General features: G+C 37.5%; 1 protein-coding gene across 3 annotated transcripts in view; it reads left to right on the top strand.

Moving 5' to 3' along the window:
- Window positions 1-16,011, top strand: part of DOCK4 (dedicator of cytokinesis 4) — a 229,095-nt gene that overhangs the window by 28,261 nt on the left and 184,823 nt on the right. For 2 of the 3 annotated variants that reach the window (XM_026713144.2, XM_087933987.1), the window contains exons 2-4: window positions 8,885-8,968; window positions 10,038-10,078; window positions 14,049-14,104. In XM_026713144.2, the coding sequence (XP_026568929.1) occupies window positions 8,885-8,968; window positions 10,038-10,078; window positions 14,049-14,104 (181 nt within the window). The remainder of the gene's footprint in view (window positions 1-8,884; window positions 8,969-10,037; window positions 10,079-14,048; window positions 14,105-16,011) is intronic. The other variant, XM_087933988.1, reaches the window with a different exon arrangement.

Below are 16,011 nucleotides of genomic sequence, written 5' to 3'. Positions count from 1 at the left end.
CTTCACTAAACCAGGCATGGGTGTGGCCAGCATGTGGCACATCCAGCCCACAGGCCATGAGTTTGACAACCCTGATGTTGGGGGGCCATCCACCTCGCTGCAGCTCCTTCCAGGACCACAGATGGTAAAATACCACATATGAAGGAATCCCCCGGGTTTCCCCACCCAGTTCAAATCCAAAGTTCTTCCCCACATTACACACAACCATCATATGCCCCGATCAGGTTTCTCTCACTATCCTGGATGCATCCCATGGTGTTGGTGAGAGTGTCTTTGAATCACAAAGGAAGAAAGATTATTTTAGCTACATATTCCCCTCAGTTAGCTCTACTCCCCCTTCCCTTTCCCACAGCTCCAGTCAGCCTTGCTGTGGCAACCCTGAAGATGCTCAAAGATGGCTCCAGGGTTGACATCTAGATTTTTCCATCTCAAATGTGGTAGCCCTACCTGTTTCAGATTTATTAAAGTCTACAAATGGCTGCCTTCTGAAAATACAAGCGTAAAACTATCAGGTAGAACCAAATTTAAATTGTTCCATTTGATATGGATTGCCTAATCATAAGCATTCTTTTCAACCTACAAGTTAGGTGCTGTGAAAAAAGGGTCTGAAAAGTCTGGTTTGCTTTGTGAGTTAATGACCTTATAACAAATTGCCTTGTGAAGCTGGAATGAAGACTGGTTCACCCTCCCATACCTATTGTAAAACTTACATGTGAATAACAAACTGTCTAATCATGGAACATGTTATAGTAAAAATGGAATTATCCATTGACAAGAATATGTCAGCATGTTGCAAAAATATGGGAGAGAAAAAAGCAGTTGACTACCCCAAATTTATCCAGCAGAGTCTGATTTAAGAATGAATATGCCCACTGATTAGGTAATGTTGATTGCTCATTTTAAACAAAATAAAAATAAGGAAGTATAACATCAGTATTGACATTGCACCAGTTTTCCTGGGACGGAGTTAAGCTTTTCTCATCTTCAATAGCTCTTAAAGATTCATACCTTGACAGGAGGACACCCATCAGCATTGCCTCATATGACTCCAGTACTTGAAAGGAGCAAGGAGAAAAGAGAGAGAGAAAAGAAAATAAGAGATTTGGAAACCATATACCACATTTACAATTGTGCCTTTACTGGGAACTGATTCTGAGTTGTGAGCATTTGGGGGAAATTGGATAGCTAAAACAGTGCACGGAGTAAAAAACGTTACATAGTCTGGTAGAAGGTTAAGCAACACATTCTTTCCCATAATAAATCTTCAGATCTAGGAACTGAATTGGTTTTTAATGCCCAGAAAACACCTCCCTTCTTCCTTCCTGCCTGACACATGCAAATTAAAGTGTAATTAAAGCCTGGAATGACTGTTAATGAAGCTGCTATTGTTATGCGGGGGGAGGAATAAGTTTAAAGAAGTGAAATGGTGGTGTGAAAGAGAGGTGGGTGGGTTTTTAAAATTTTGTTTCGGTCACTGACAGAATCTGATAACTCTCTAGCTGTCCCCAATGAGTTCCACATGGATAGATTGCATTGTTCTATCACTGCGCTATCCACTTGTTGAAAGGCCTCTGCTTACTAATCTTACTCTTTAATGAGTTCTGTAACCATAGCGATACCCACCAGCAACAAGTGATATTACAGTACCCCAGTTGTCTCGCCTATAACGTTTGTCTCTGCTCTTGGCATACTGACCTAGAATGCTGTCCTACATCTTAGTGGAGTGTTTCTTTTTAATAGTCTTCATTTGGGAAAATTCAGTTGCCCATCCAAGCAATAGCAAAAAAATAAATAAAAAATCATCCTATTTTTTATGGCAAAAAATTGGTAGGGGGGAGTGTTCACATGGGAACAGATGCTGTTTTTTAAAAAAGTATTTTCATTGAAAGTTTGAACAACAATAATAAGAACTAATACTAACCAAAACAGAATGAAAACAAGAAAGGGAAAGAAAAAAGGAAAAAGTTAAATGTGCAGAAAGAAAAGGAAGTAGAAGAAAAGTAGAAAGAAGAAAAAGAAATATAAAGTCTTCTTTCTATCATCTATCCTGTCTGATCATCAAAACCATAAATCATAACTTCAGTCTTTCCTTTTTATGCAAAAAGTTCACATGGGGTTTTGGGTCACCAATGAAGTGGTACTTCCAATGTAATCTACTGGATCCCATTCATGGATTGCCCTAGAACTATGTAGAACAAATGAGGAAGCTAACCATCAGATTGCAAGAAGACACATTCAATTTTGCACTATTAAGATTGTTGGACGAACAGGTACAAAAATAGCCGGGGAATTGATTGCAGCCTGGGAAACAATAAACAGTAAACAGATTTACCATCAGCTTATCAATTATTTAGCGACAAAGACAGCACAAGGAAACAATAGCCAACAGCTTAATAGCCACCCATCAACATCCCAATCAGCAACTAAAAAGCCACAAACAACCAGGCACATATAAACACCATGCACACAATAGCCCAAAGCAGGCGTTCTGTTAGAGAGAAGTTCCCTGAGGATGGGCTCAGAAGACTAAGCCTCTAGTTCTGGTGACTGATCCAGATTGAATACTGACTTATATTGTTCAATACCACGAATCGTTTGGTCTTCTCTAAATGTTTCTGATAACTCTAAGTAAGAGAACCATTGACAACTATGTCCCTCCATCATCAGTTGTTCCCTTGATTTTATTTTATATTACCATAGATAAAATGCTAGTATCTATAGTACATTAACCATTTGTCTATTATTTCTTGTCTATAAAATGCTTCTTGTGATGAGAAGCTATCTCTCTATGAGAAGCTACCATATTCTCAATATGGCATATCATATTTTAAATCATTATGGATTATGATCTGAAAAAGGCTTTAGAATTGCCATTTTTATGTCTCCATACATCAACAAGCTCTAAATTGTTAATCAAATTAAAAATACTTTTGGTAATTTATCTTGTGTAATTTTAATATTTTTCTCAGAAGGTCAGTCTTCTTATAAGGAAACCACTCCATTCTAGTCCGCTATTAGACATTAGTTTTCATAGGAAAAATCTAATAGTATATCTTTAAATTGTTCATAAAATGTTGCTGTGTCCTCATTTGGGACATAAATTTTCAATATCAAAGTGTTAGGTCCATGCAAATTCCACCCTAACGTATCTAGCAAGTTCATCAGTCAATAGAAGTTCTAGTTGTAGTTAGTGATTTATATATCAAACATCATTTTTTTCTGTTTTGTTTGGCTCCTGCTAAAATAAATTCTTCACCCAAATTTTTGTCAAATATTTTTCATCTTTTTTAAATAACGTGTTTCTTCTAGGTAAATTATAGTTTTTTTAAAAAAAAACAGTGAAATATATTTTTCTCCTTTGAGGAGCCTTTGTTCCATTTATATTCCACATTAAATATTTGTAATCTATAATTAGGCCAAAAATTTATAAAGTCAACATGTGTAACATCTAATGCTGTGTTCTTCTTATCACTTTCCTGTTGCACATCTTGAGGCTTTCAATAGTCTCCTCTGCTACTGTGACTAAAGTTGCGTTCCTCCATTTTTTTTTTAATTTTTCCAAGAATTCTCTCACTTTCTGCACCGAATTCAGTTGAAACCACTGCTGTTTAAAAGTAAAAATCAAACCCTTCTGAGATATCTCATTGAAATGGAATCATTTTCAGTTGATCAATCACATTTTTTACTTTTTTCTCTTATACAGTATTCTAATAGGAATTTCTTTATGCATAATTACGTTTTTATTGTTAGCTTAGAAGTATTAAAGTACTGCTGCAGAACTTTTTCTCTAGTCATCTTCCTGATAAAAGTGCACAAGTATATACTTTTTAATTATAGGTTAAAAGGAGATGTATAGGTTCTCTTGCTTGAGCAGGGGCTGGAGTAGAAAAGCTCCAAGGCCCCTTCCAAATCTATTCTATTCTATTCTATTCTATTCTATTCTATTCTATTCTGTTCTATTCTATCTTCTGAAACTTGTATTTATTCTATAAATTTCTCTATCACTGCCTCTTAATCCCATTTTTGGGATTTGCCTTTTTGGCTCAAGCAATATACAGGTCCTCAGTAAAAGGCAGGTTGGTAGCAATTGTTTTTTCTGAAGACCTAGGTTCTCTCTGAAGTCTGTGTCTGTCTTGCTGGGTTGCAGAATCAAACCAGACAGTTATAGAAGTGCAGATGACAGACTCAGTAATTCCTCTGTAGAACTGGATCATCAGTTCCTTGGGCAGTTTGAGCTTTCTGAGTTGGCACAGAAAGAACATTCTTTGTTGTGTTTTTTTGATGACATTTTTGATGTTAGGTGTCCATTTTAGGTCTTGTGATAGAACCTAGAAATTTGAAGGTCTCTACTGTTGATACTGTGTTGTCTAGTATTGTAAGAGGTGGTAGTATGGGAGGGTTTCTCCTAAAGTCTACCACCATTTCTACTATTTTGAGTGTGTTCAGTTTCAGATTGTTCCAGTCACACCACGAGACAAGTTGTACAACCTCCTGTCTGTATGAGGATTTGTCATCTCAAATGAGACCAATCACTGTTGTATCATCTGTGAACTTCAGTATTTTAACAGATGGATCCTTTGAGATGCACTCATTGGTATATAGGGAGAAGAATAGTGGAGAAAGCACACAGCCTTGTGTGCTAATTAGCCTTGCTAATTGTACAGGTATCAGATGTGATTCTGCCTAGTTTCATCTGCTGCTTCCTGTCTGTTAGGAAGCTTATGATCCACTTAGAAGTGTGTTCAGGTACTGCTAGCTGATTTAGTTTAGTTAGAAGAATGTCTGGAATGATGAATTAAAGTCTACAAAGAGGACTCTTGCATAGGTATTTGGAGATTCAAGGTGTTACAGGATGTAGTGCAGAGCCATATTAACAGCATCATCTGTCGATCTATTTGCTCGATATGCAAATTGCATGGGGTCTAATAGTGGATCCATGATGGTTTTCAGGTGGGGCAGCACTAGCCTTTCAAAGGTTTCATAACTACAGATGTTAGAGTAACTGGTCTGTAGTCATTCAGTTCATTGGTGGAGGGCTTCTTTGGCACTGGGATGATAGTAGAGTTTTTGAAGCAAGAAGGACCCTTTGAACTATGGTGTTGGAGAAGACTCTTGCAAGTCCCTTGGACTGCAAGGCAAACAAACCGGTCAGTCTTGGAGGAGATCAACCCTGACTGCTCTTCAGAAAAAGATCCTGAAAATGAAACTCAAATACTTTGGCCACCTAACGAGAAGGAAGGACTCACTGGAGAAAAGCCTAATGCTGTGAAAGATTGAGGGCAAAAGAAGAAGAATGGGACGGCAGAGAATGAGGTGGCTGGATGGAATCACTGAAGCAATAGGCGTGAGTTTAAATGGACTCTGGAGGATGTCCATGGGGTTGTCCATGAGGTCACGATGGGTTGGACACGACTTCGCAACTAACACCAACAACAATTTAAACTTTTTATAAAGTTGTGCTGCCTCTGCCACTCTGGTAATGGTAAATATAACTAGAACACAAAAAACTTAACCTCTATGAATTTTCTTTCTTCACTTATCATAAAATCTCACCCAGTATTGTGTTTCTGTATTTTTGCAGTTTCATACTTAAAGCAGGTTCTTTTATCATTAAGCCTTCAGCCTCAAATGGTGGTACTATACTCAAGTTTTTATCATTAGAGGTTTCTTGATATTATCTGTGAATCTGCTTATTCATTGGAAGACAGGAGACCCACTTATTTATCAACAGCAAGTGTCTTGAAATACTTTTTTTGCATTCACTTTTTTCACCGCATAGAAATGTTTGATTGAAAAACTGCTAACTGAAAATAAAAAATAAAAAACCTTGCTTATATCAGAAGTGGGTGATGTTAGGGCGGAGGGGTTGTTGGGGGGAAGATTTCTATAAATATATTTGTTTTGTTCATCCCATAACTGAGAAGAAGCACCTTCAGGATTTTTCAAGGTCCTTGACCTTGCATGCTATCCACTCCACTTTCCATTGTGAGAGAACAGCTGGTATTCTGGAGGCAATTTGTCATGTAACTGGGCTTGAAATATCATTGCTGTTCCTTGATTGGGTTGATAAATAATTTTCCGTGTACATCTGAAGTTCCATAGCTGCTTCCTCCTCACTGGAACCTTGCTTTCTCGTGTAAATTTAATAGTTTTTCATTCTTTTGCACCCATGGACTTGTCTAGTTGAAAATGTTAGTTTCATTTATCTCAGTTTCTGTCCTTTTCTCTACTCTGCATTTATGTAATATGCTATAAACTTTTATCCAGAGGTTAATGAATTTATTGTCTTATTTATCAATTAAATTTATTTTCAGATTTTTATCATTTCCTTTTCCAATCATTAAACCACGCATGTTAATTCAGTGTGATATATTGATTTGTGTAAAGAAACAGAATCAGACTCCATCCTCTCCTCTCAGAATTTGGAATTTTATCCAGGAATGCCTATCATAATGAGTGAGAAATCATCTTGGATAATTGATATAGGAAGGCATTAAGTCCAGCACTCTTAATTTTTTTCTTGTGCTGGAGAGTATAGTTACCACATACAAATTGTCTAACTTCTTCAAAACTAATCTGTTGCCTTCAGGTATGCTGAAAAATGCCAGTTTATCATGTAATTTGCTTAGCTTGCTCACCACAAACATGATGTCCGAATGTGCATATTTTTTTTGTTAATTTCCTTTCACAAGTGCAATGATATTTGTATATAGTTGAAATAACAGATGAATCCACATGTTAGTTAATTCAAATTAAAAGAAATGTCAAGATTGAACTTATTTAAAAGAGTACATAGCAAAATATAGTGTTGGAAGAAATGTCCATCTGGGTTCAGTTCCAAGTGGAGAAAAGGACACTGGATTCATGGAAGTTGCTTGGAAAGGTTTATTGATTAACAGGATCACATACTTTGGAGATCCTGTGAAAAGGGAAGAAATGCTGAGAGTGCCTTGGAGATGCTGAGAGCCCCTGCCCTCTTTGGGCTTTGAGCTTGCTTCATGTTCCTACGGCAAGAAATGTAACCTGATTGGTTGTCAGACTCCCATGGGGCCATGCGGGAGTAGCTTGGTTGGATCTTGCTGGGTGATGCAATCTTCCCAGGTGCCATGTGGTGAGATGGGTAGCGGGCTAATCCCATCACGTCCTGATTCCATCATCCTGGTGCTGAAAGGAGGGGCAGGGGAGCTGCAGGAAGCTGCTTTGTCTTTAAAAAAAAAAGTTTCTCCTTTTCTCATTCAGGGAAATATAATATTCTGCCTTTTTAAAATATCCTAGAATATTTCATTCTTCTAGGAGAGGGGTGGTTGCTAACTTTCTACAATATCCAGGAGTCTTCAAGAGAATAGAGTAGAATAGAATTCTTTATTGGCCAAGCGTGATTGGACACACAAGGAATTTGTCTTGGTGCAAATGCTCTCAGTGTACATAAAAGAAAAGATATATTTGTCAAGAGTCAAGAATCACAAGGTACATCACTTAATAATAGTCATAGGGTACAATAAGCAATCAAATCATACCAGGAAACAGTCAATATAGATCATAAGGATACAAGCAACAAAGTCATATAGTCACAAGTGGGAGGGGATGGGTGATAAGGAGTGATGAGAAGATTAATAATAATAGTAGTGCAGATTTTGTAAATAGTTGGACAGTGTTGAGGGAATTATTTGTTTAGCAGAGCGATGGTGTTCGGGAAAAAAACTGTCCTTTTGTCTAGTTGTTCTGTTGTGCAGTGCTCTATAGCACCATTTTGAGGGAGTTGAAACGATTTATGTCCAGGATGTGAAGGGTCTGTAGATACGTTCACAGCCCTCTTTTTGACTAGTGCAGTATACAGGTTCTCGACTGAAGGCAGGTTTGTAGTAATTGTTTTTTCTGCAGTCCTATTTATCCTCTGAAGTCTCTGTCTGTCTTGTTGGGTTGCAGAACCAAACCAGACAGCTATAGAGGTGGAGATGACAGACTCAATAATTCCTCTGTAGAACTGGATCAGCAGCTCCTTGGGCAGTTTGAGTGTTCTGAGTTGGTGCAGAAAGAACATTCTTTGTTGTGCTGTTTTGATGACTTTTTGATGTTAGATGTCCATTTTAGGTCTAGTGATATGATAGAACCTAGAATTTGAAGGTTTCTACTGTTGATACTGTTGTCTAATATTGTAAGAGGTGGTAGTATGGGAGGGTTTCTCCTAAAGTCTACCACCATTTCTACGGTTTTGAGTGTGTTCAGTACCAGATTGTTCAGTTCCAGACTGATTACCCTCTATACTTCCTTGTCTGAGCTTTTTTAATTGGCTTCAGCTGTAGCCATATACCATAATTTATGGATATATTCCTGCTCATTTTGCCTTTATGTTGACTTCTGATAGGTAGCTTCCAACTCTGTATCTAAAGGCTTTGGCTATCAGAAAGCACACTTATATCTAAAGAGTTATTCAATCTAAGCTCAGATTAATGACAATTAAAGGTAAGAGTACCGATGCTGGTGGTTCTGTTCATCATTAAACTATCTTTCCAATTAGCCTCCATGTTTCCAGTGTCTTCCTCCCAGCTTGGAACTGGACCAGATGGATATTTCTTCCAACAATTTTCTTTAAATATGCAATATAATTAAAAAAAATCTACTTTGTGAACCATAAATTATTTTATTGCTGAATTTCCCCCAATGCTATTAAACAAATATCCCTTTTTATAAAAATTATATTATTTATATAATATTATATTATTATATTATAAAAGGAGGCTGTTACTGTATCTATAAATCCAGTTATGTGAAATTTCAGTGCAAATTGAGGTGCTTTTGCTTACAATAGCACACTGTTAAATATCAAACATGTGATTTTTCTTTTCATAAAATATGGTTCAATAGAATTTAATATCTTTTCTAGTAATTGCAAGTTTTCGAGGAACAGCCCCTCATGGTTTATCACTGGAGATTGGAGACACTGTTCAAATACTAGAAAAATGTGATGGTAAGTGTTGGAAAAGCAAGCACCTGTCACTTGACAAGAGACTTCAAAATCAACTCACCTAGTTATACTAAAGCAAATATAAATGTTTGCTAAAGTTGAAAACCTATTTCAAAATAATAATAGCCAAATTTAATTTCCTATGAGCAAAATGTTATTGAAAAATAAATGCTTTAATAACAGTAAAATTTACCCAGTCTAAAAAGTCTCAAAATAAACTATCTAGGTTGTTGCTGTAAAAAGATAGCTCTAACTGCAAGAAAATAATTATTCTGTATATAGTATTTTTATTCCATATTTTTATTCCAGCAATAATTATAGATTAAGATTTGATTGGGGTATATATTACTTCTTTATAATGAACTGTTAAACTCTTTCCTCAAAAAGATTAGTTTATGTATTTTGAATTAAGTTCATAAAGTTGTGTTAGATTGAGCGTTACTGTATGAAGGTACATATATTTGTATAATGTAATGACATATAGGGTAGAAAATAGAGTGCTGTAGAAATACTACAATACTCTGGAGTTATTTTGCTAAGTCTTTGTCACATGCATGCAAAGACAGTTAGGAGCAGCTTCTAAAGCAGAGATGCAAGTGTGTAAACATGATTACCCCAAGATTAATTAGGATAGTTTTTAAATCTGAATTTCTTTAGTTCTAGCCACTAAATTTGAGTATATTTTCTTTCTATAATGTTAAACACGGAATTAAAGATATTAAATTATAGTGCTTAAAAGAATTTTTAAACTATTGAAGCACCTGTGTCACTTCTTAAACTTGCATTGTTCTTTATGTAGAAATGCTATTGAATGGTATGAATCTGATCTGCTTGTAACTGATGATACAGTAGTAGTATTCTATAAATACCTCTGCCTATTTTTGTTATTTGGGGAAGATACATAGAGGTAAAATTTCATATTAAATATAAATGGAAGCTAAACTATAGATTCTTACAGTTGTATTTCTGTTGTACTTTTCTCTTGATAAACTGATTTTTAGTTGGAAACTGCCCAGAGAAGGCAGGCACTGTATAAATATAGTAAAATGAAATATAAAATATTTCTTTTCAGGCTGGTACAGAGGATTTGCCTTAAAAAACCCACATCTCAAGGTAAATTAATTTTTGTTTCTAAATTAAAATGTGTATGTAAACTTGAGGTATTCATACAAAAGTAAAAGTGCATCGTTTATTGAGCAGTCATATAAAATGTATGCCAAGTGGGAATAATGTTTATGTCTAGGATAATTATTTGATAAGAGATAAAGGGAAACTATCGTTCACTATGGACTATGCTAAGATGCACTAAGAAAAAAACTAACTCTACTTGTGTCTCTCCATGCCATTGCTGCAATACCTAGAAACACCACACCCCAGGGTCCTGTTGGATTTTAGCCATTAATGTGTAATTCTGTAGTGCAATTTTTAATGTTGTCCATGCTTTATAAAATAAAGGTCGAATATGGCTAAGGCATTAAGTCTTAAAGTACGTAGTTTGAATAATTTACCTTCCACACTCAAAGTAGAAAACGTCATTCATTTTATTATTGGTAAGGTCACTACACCACATCAACTCCCTTGCTTGGAAGTCTGATTTTATAAAGTGGGGGCTCCCGTGTCAACTGTCCAACTACTGAACCCAAAATAAGGAAACTTTCTTGCGAACTTTGAATTTCCAAAAGTCAATCTTTATTGGACATATACCATTTTTGGTTCCGAATAATCAAAACCAGCTCTTGTTTTCTAGCTTGCTTCGTTAAACAATAACTTCCTTTTCTCTCCACCCCTGGGTGATCACATTGTCCAATTGTGAGGCATCCTTTTGTTATGGGAACAGTCCATTTCTTTCTCAAGCACCTGCAGTTGGGTGACCTTGATGGTTGCCAGGGTCTCAAAGTCCAAGCACACATTCTCAGCATTCCATTTCCCCCTTCTCTCCCCACTGTTCATGGTCAAGATGACAAGTATTAAGGTTTGAAAGAAGCAAAGCAGTTCAATCTTGGAATGCTGACCCCCTCCCTGAAGGAAAAGGACATCTGGAAAATATGAAGCATAGATTAATTCCACACCCAGGTAGTTTTTGCCTTCATTAATCTCCTCAGTCATTGAGGGTATTTTGCACGGAACCTTCTTACTAACCTGTTCGCCCTAACATTTTGGGTCCCTACTTACTCAGCTGAGGGATATTATTTCCATTGCATTAAGTATTGTAATTTCACCTTAAAGTACTTTGAATCCAGAACTTTTACCTCCTGGATCTCATAGTGTTCCTACCTCCCCACTACAACAGGAGATGGAGACTTCCCTTCAGTTGGCCTTATCTTGGGACAGGGATGTAAAACTCAAAGCTTGAAACAAGTGAGTTCACTGCCCCAAAGTATTGTCTGCTTGCAAACACTTTTCGTGCTGACCCAATCTTGGTATGAAAAGCATTTGCAAGCCAAGATTATGGGGCAGTGAAATCCCTTTCTTGAAACCTCCATCGGCTTTTAAACATTCTTTGGGCTGAGACTGGAATGATACGAAAGGCATTTGAAAGCCGACGGCAGGCTTCCAGCAAGGGATTTCACTGCTCCCAAATCTCATCATCATGGGTGGCTGAAGAGGGTGCCTGGGGAGTCAAACAGTACTGCGCAAACTGCAACAGGGAGGGGGGTGAAAATGGGAAGCTTCTGGGGGCAATGGACAGGCAGCAATGGGCAGAGGCTTCACATTTTGACCTCTTTCTTGCCTCTGCCTGGATTCCAGCCTAAAACCAAAAAAGCAGTTTAGCTGCTCCATCACCGTGCACTGGCCTAATCCTGTAAGGAAGGCAGGAAGGAAACATTCTGGTGTTGTTTACAGAAACTGCCTCTCTGTTAACCCTTATTACATTCTTGGCAGGACTAGACTTCCTGTCTCAGGAATGTCTCTGGAGTTCTTTTCCCCTCCTTTGCTGGTACTTTGATTGTGTGGAGTGACCATTCAAAGTTACAGTGACACTGAAAAAAGTGACTTATGACCATTTTTCACACTTATGACTGTTGCAACATCCCCACAGTCATGAGAGGCCAGGCGAGGAGATGCGTGCCTCGATGTGAGTGATATTGAGTTGGCCACGCCCACCAACTAAGCCACGTCCACAGAACCGGTTGTTAAAAAATTTGAATCCCACCCCTGCTTGTCTTACTCCCTTATTTATCTTTATGGTATCTGTATTTTCCCCATTTATTAATATTTTTGCAGTTTGCATGTTATAAATTGTCTTAATGAATCCTATAAAATTTTCACCAAATTTCATGCCTATCAGTTGTTTAATAAGAAAGTTCCAATTCAGGTTGTCAAATGACTTCTGGGTGTCTAAAAATATCAATGCCATTGTCTTGGATGTGTATACTTCATAATATTCTAATATATCCATAATGGTTCTTGTGTTTGTTTTTATTTGCCTATAGGGGAGGAAGCCATTCTGATCAGTGTGGATAATTCTACTTAATACTCTCTTTAATCTTTCCACCAATATTGTGGCCATTATTTTGTAATCTACATTTAAAAGTGATATTGATCTATAGTTTTGAATTTTTTGTAGGTCTCATTGTTCATTATAAATAAGGGTAATATATGCTTCCATCCATGATTTAGGCATGTTAGCATTCTCCGAGTCTTCATTGTACAAGTCCATCAATATCTCCTCTATTGTTTCTTGGAATTCCTTATAGAATTCTGAAGGAATTCCATCTGGGCCAGGGATCTTATTTGCTTTTTGTGTTCCAATTGCCTTCCTAATTTCTTCTATAGATATTTTATTATTCAAATTTTGTCTCTCTTCATCAGTAATTTCAGGCAAGTTCTTTTAATTCAAATATTGATCAATAGATTCTTCTGGTATTTCTTCCTGTTTATACAATTTCATAAAAAACTCCTTAGCAATTTCTTTCTTTTCTTGGGTCAGTTATCAGACAAATATTGCAATTATAAAGTTTCTTTCCTCAATCCTTTCCTTAAATCTTTCGAAGTGTCAATTGTTCTCCTTTCAAGTTTTTATTCTCAGCTGTTCTTCCGATCTCTCGGTCTCACTTGGACACCACCACTGTCACTTTTTCTTTCTTCCCACAGTTCTCAAACGTCAAACGCCAAGAAATATAATTATACAACCCACTTTTCAACTCCCAAGATAAAAGTAAACGCTGTTGTCTCACCCTTCAGCTCCTCCGTTTTCAGCACTCCATTAATCAACACAAATTACTGCCGTTTCTTTAGTTAGTACTGATGTTCTGATGTTTCTACCGCTTTGCTACACTGTTCGGTTTGGAGTTTCAATTTTCAATTTCCCTTTGTAGTATAAATCAGTATTCTGGAAATCTTCTTTAATCTCACCTTTCCACTACTCAATTTGCTGTTCTCCACTCTTTGCTTCCTTCCTTCTTCTTTAAACTGCTGGGCTGCCACGTCTTTGGTTCCAATCTGTGCAATCTCCCTCTTCTGCTGTTGGTTTTTGGGGGATTCTCGTGTAGTCTCCGGGATTGTGGCACCTCCCCGAGATCGCCAGGTCTTCCCCTTTCGTCTTTCTATCCCTCCAAGGTCCAACACGCTCCTGGAAGCCACCAAACAGTGAAAATTGGATCCTTTCAGAATGGCGATCCGCTCCTCAGCTCGGCATCAACTTTGAGCCCAACCGGAAGCCCTAGAAAAAAATATCTTATTGCAGTAAATGCCAGTAGTTAATAAATAACAAATAGCTGTGAGAAAAGCCTTTCAGAACCAAAAATGATTCCAGAGAGATGCTAGATTTTTTTTCCAGCTTTATGAATTTAAGTTGCAAATGAGAAGTACTGTTCTGAGGTACTTTAAAAGTTGCTTGAAAATTTGACTGATCACATTCTCAGATACCATCTCCTCCCCCACAACAGCAGCCAAAATCAGATGTATAATTGCTTTCAAAATGTTGTTTATCCAGGCACATTTCATATGTCATGGATTGTCTGAATATATAAAGATACACAATAATTGCTGTCTGGAAATGATTGACTTTTTAAAAATACATGTTTATATCACTCTTGATGGTTTTTTGCATTTATTTAACTTCTTTTTTTTTTTTTTTCAGGGTATCTTCCCAACCAGTTTTGTTCACTTGAAAAATGCATGTGTTAAGAACAAAGGGTAAGTGGAAATTTGAAAACCCTGAATTTTAGCAAAAGATAAGGAAAAGGCTTTGGTATCTTATAGCATTCCTAATTGAGTGGCAATATATTTAATGTGACAAATAATTAAGCATAGGGAAATACCTGTATTTCATTAAATTACTTCATTGTACTTTAATTGTCCAATGTTACTCTTTTTAAGACATAAGACATAAGACATAAGAATTTATTTGTCATTACACTCGCAAGCGGGTGCAACGAAATGAGGTGCTCTTCTACAAGTAAAACTGGACAACACCATTGAAAGAAAAATAAAATTAAACACAACAGACCATACAATAATCTCTATACAATTTAAAAATGTAAATACCCCATTACTCTCAGCCATTAAATTCCACAAAAATCTTATGACCCTGCATTCAAACTCAAAACTGCAGTTGGATAAAAACTGTTCTTAAATCTAGTCGTCCTTGTTCTTAATACCCTGAATCTCCTTCTTGATGGTAATAGTTCAAAGAGCTGATGTCCCAGATGAGAGGAGTCATTCAATATATTAAATATCTTCCTCTTACATCTATTCCTATACCGTTCTTCCAAAGAGGGGAGTGAGCAGCCAATGATGTTTTGGGCCATCTTAATCACCCTCTGAATTGCCTTTTTCTCTGCCACTGTGCAGCTCGAGAACCATACACAGAGACAGTAGGATAATATACTCTCAATTGAACTCCGATAGAAGGTAGTCAGTAGACTCTCAGCCAGTTGTTGTTTCCTAAGAATCCTTAGTAAATACAACCGTTGTTGTGCCTTCTTAATTAAAGCAGTGGTGTTTGCACTCCAGGTCAGGTCATTTGTAATGATGGTCCCGAGATACTTACATTCAACCACCTGTTCCACACGAACTCCCTCTATATACAGTGGCTGAATGTCTGCTCTTTTTTTCCTATAGTCCACTATAACCTCCTTGGTCTTCTTAATGTTAAATAGAAGATTATTATTTTTGCACCAGTGGGATAGCTTTTAACCTGATCCCATTACTTGTTTGAGCATGCTGGTCCAGAATGGGACCTTCCGGCTCCTACCCTTAGCCGTACCTCTTTTGCCTCCAACCTTCCGCCTCCACTGGCTCTCTCTCAGCCATTTGCACTGGCCAGTGGGCCTCTGATCCTCAGCCCCGCCTCCTTTGGTCTAGCGCATTCACCAAGACACCATTTGTCTAGGGCTTTTGGCGGATGGGACAGTTAGCCACCAGCCAATCAGGTGGCAGGCAAAAGCCATGGTGACAATCATCTGATACAATCCGGAGAATCCGAGATACAATCTGGGGAAGAGGCATTTTGTTTTGAATGACAATGTAAGTCCGAGAATTCAGTCCAAATGCCATATCAGCATCCTTTGGGGTGGCTGCCTATCCTCCCACCTTCTCCACTCTCTCAAAAACCCAACATCTTAATTACGAAAGGAGATTTTCCACCCAGCACTGCTGTCTGTCTCTCTCTCCCCTGCCTCTGAGCATGTACCGAGTTCTCTAATTCCATCAGACAGATGGCCGGCCTTGACCAGAGGAGATTAATTCTATTTATGCCACATGCTTCTGATGGCCACTTGGCCAGATCCCAAATCAATCCAATTCAGCCTTTTCCTACAGGTTAGTCCTCCGTTTATGACCACAAATTGAGACTCAGATTTTACATTGTTAAGTGAACAATTTGCCCCATTTTCTGACTTCTCTCGCCATGTTTGTGAAGGGAATCATTGCTGCAGGTGTTAAATCTGTCACATGGTCGTTAAGTGAATCTGATTTCTCTGAATCTTCATTGTTAAGTGAGACAGCTGTTCAGTGAGCTTGGACCCATTTTACAAGCTTTCTTGCCACAGCTGTGAATCGTTGTTTAAGTCAGTCAGATGGTTGTTAAGTGAAGCTGTCTT

The sequence above is a fragment of the Pseudonaja textilis genome, chromosome 5, assembly GCF_049901715.1.
Source record: "Pseudonaja textilis isolate UNSWEBS1 chromosome 5, rPseTex1.2, whole genome shotgun sequence".
Taxonomy (NCBI): domain Eukaryota; kingdom Metazoa; phylum Chordata; class Lepidosauria; order Squamata; family Elapidae; genus Pseudonaja; species Pseudonaja textilis.
Note: the sequence above shows the minus strand (reverse complement) of the source record. Positions and strands in the feature narration are given on the sequence as shown.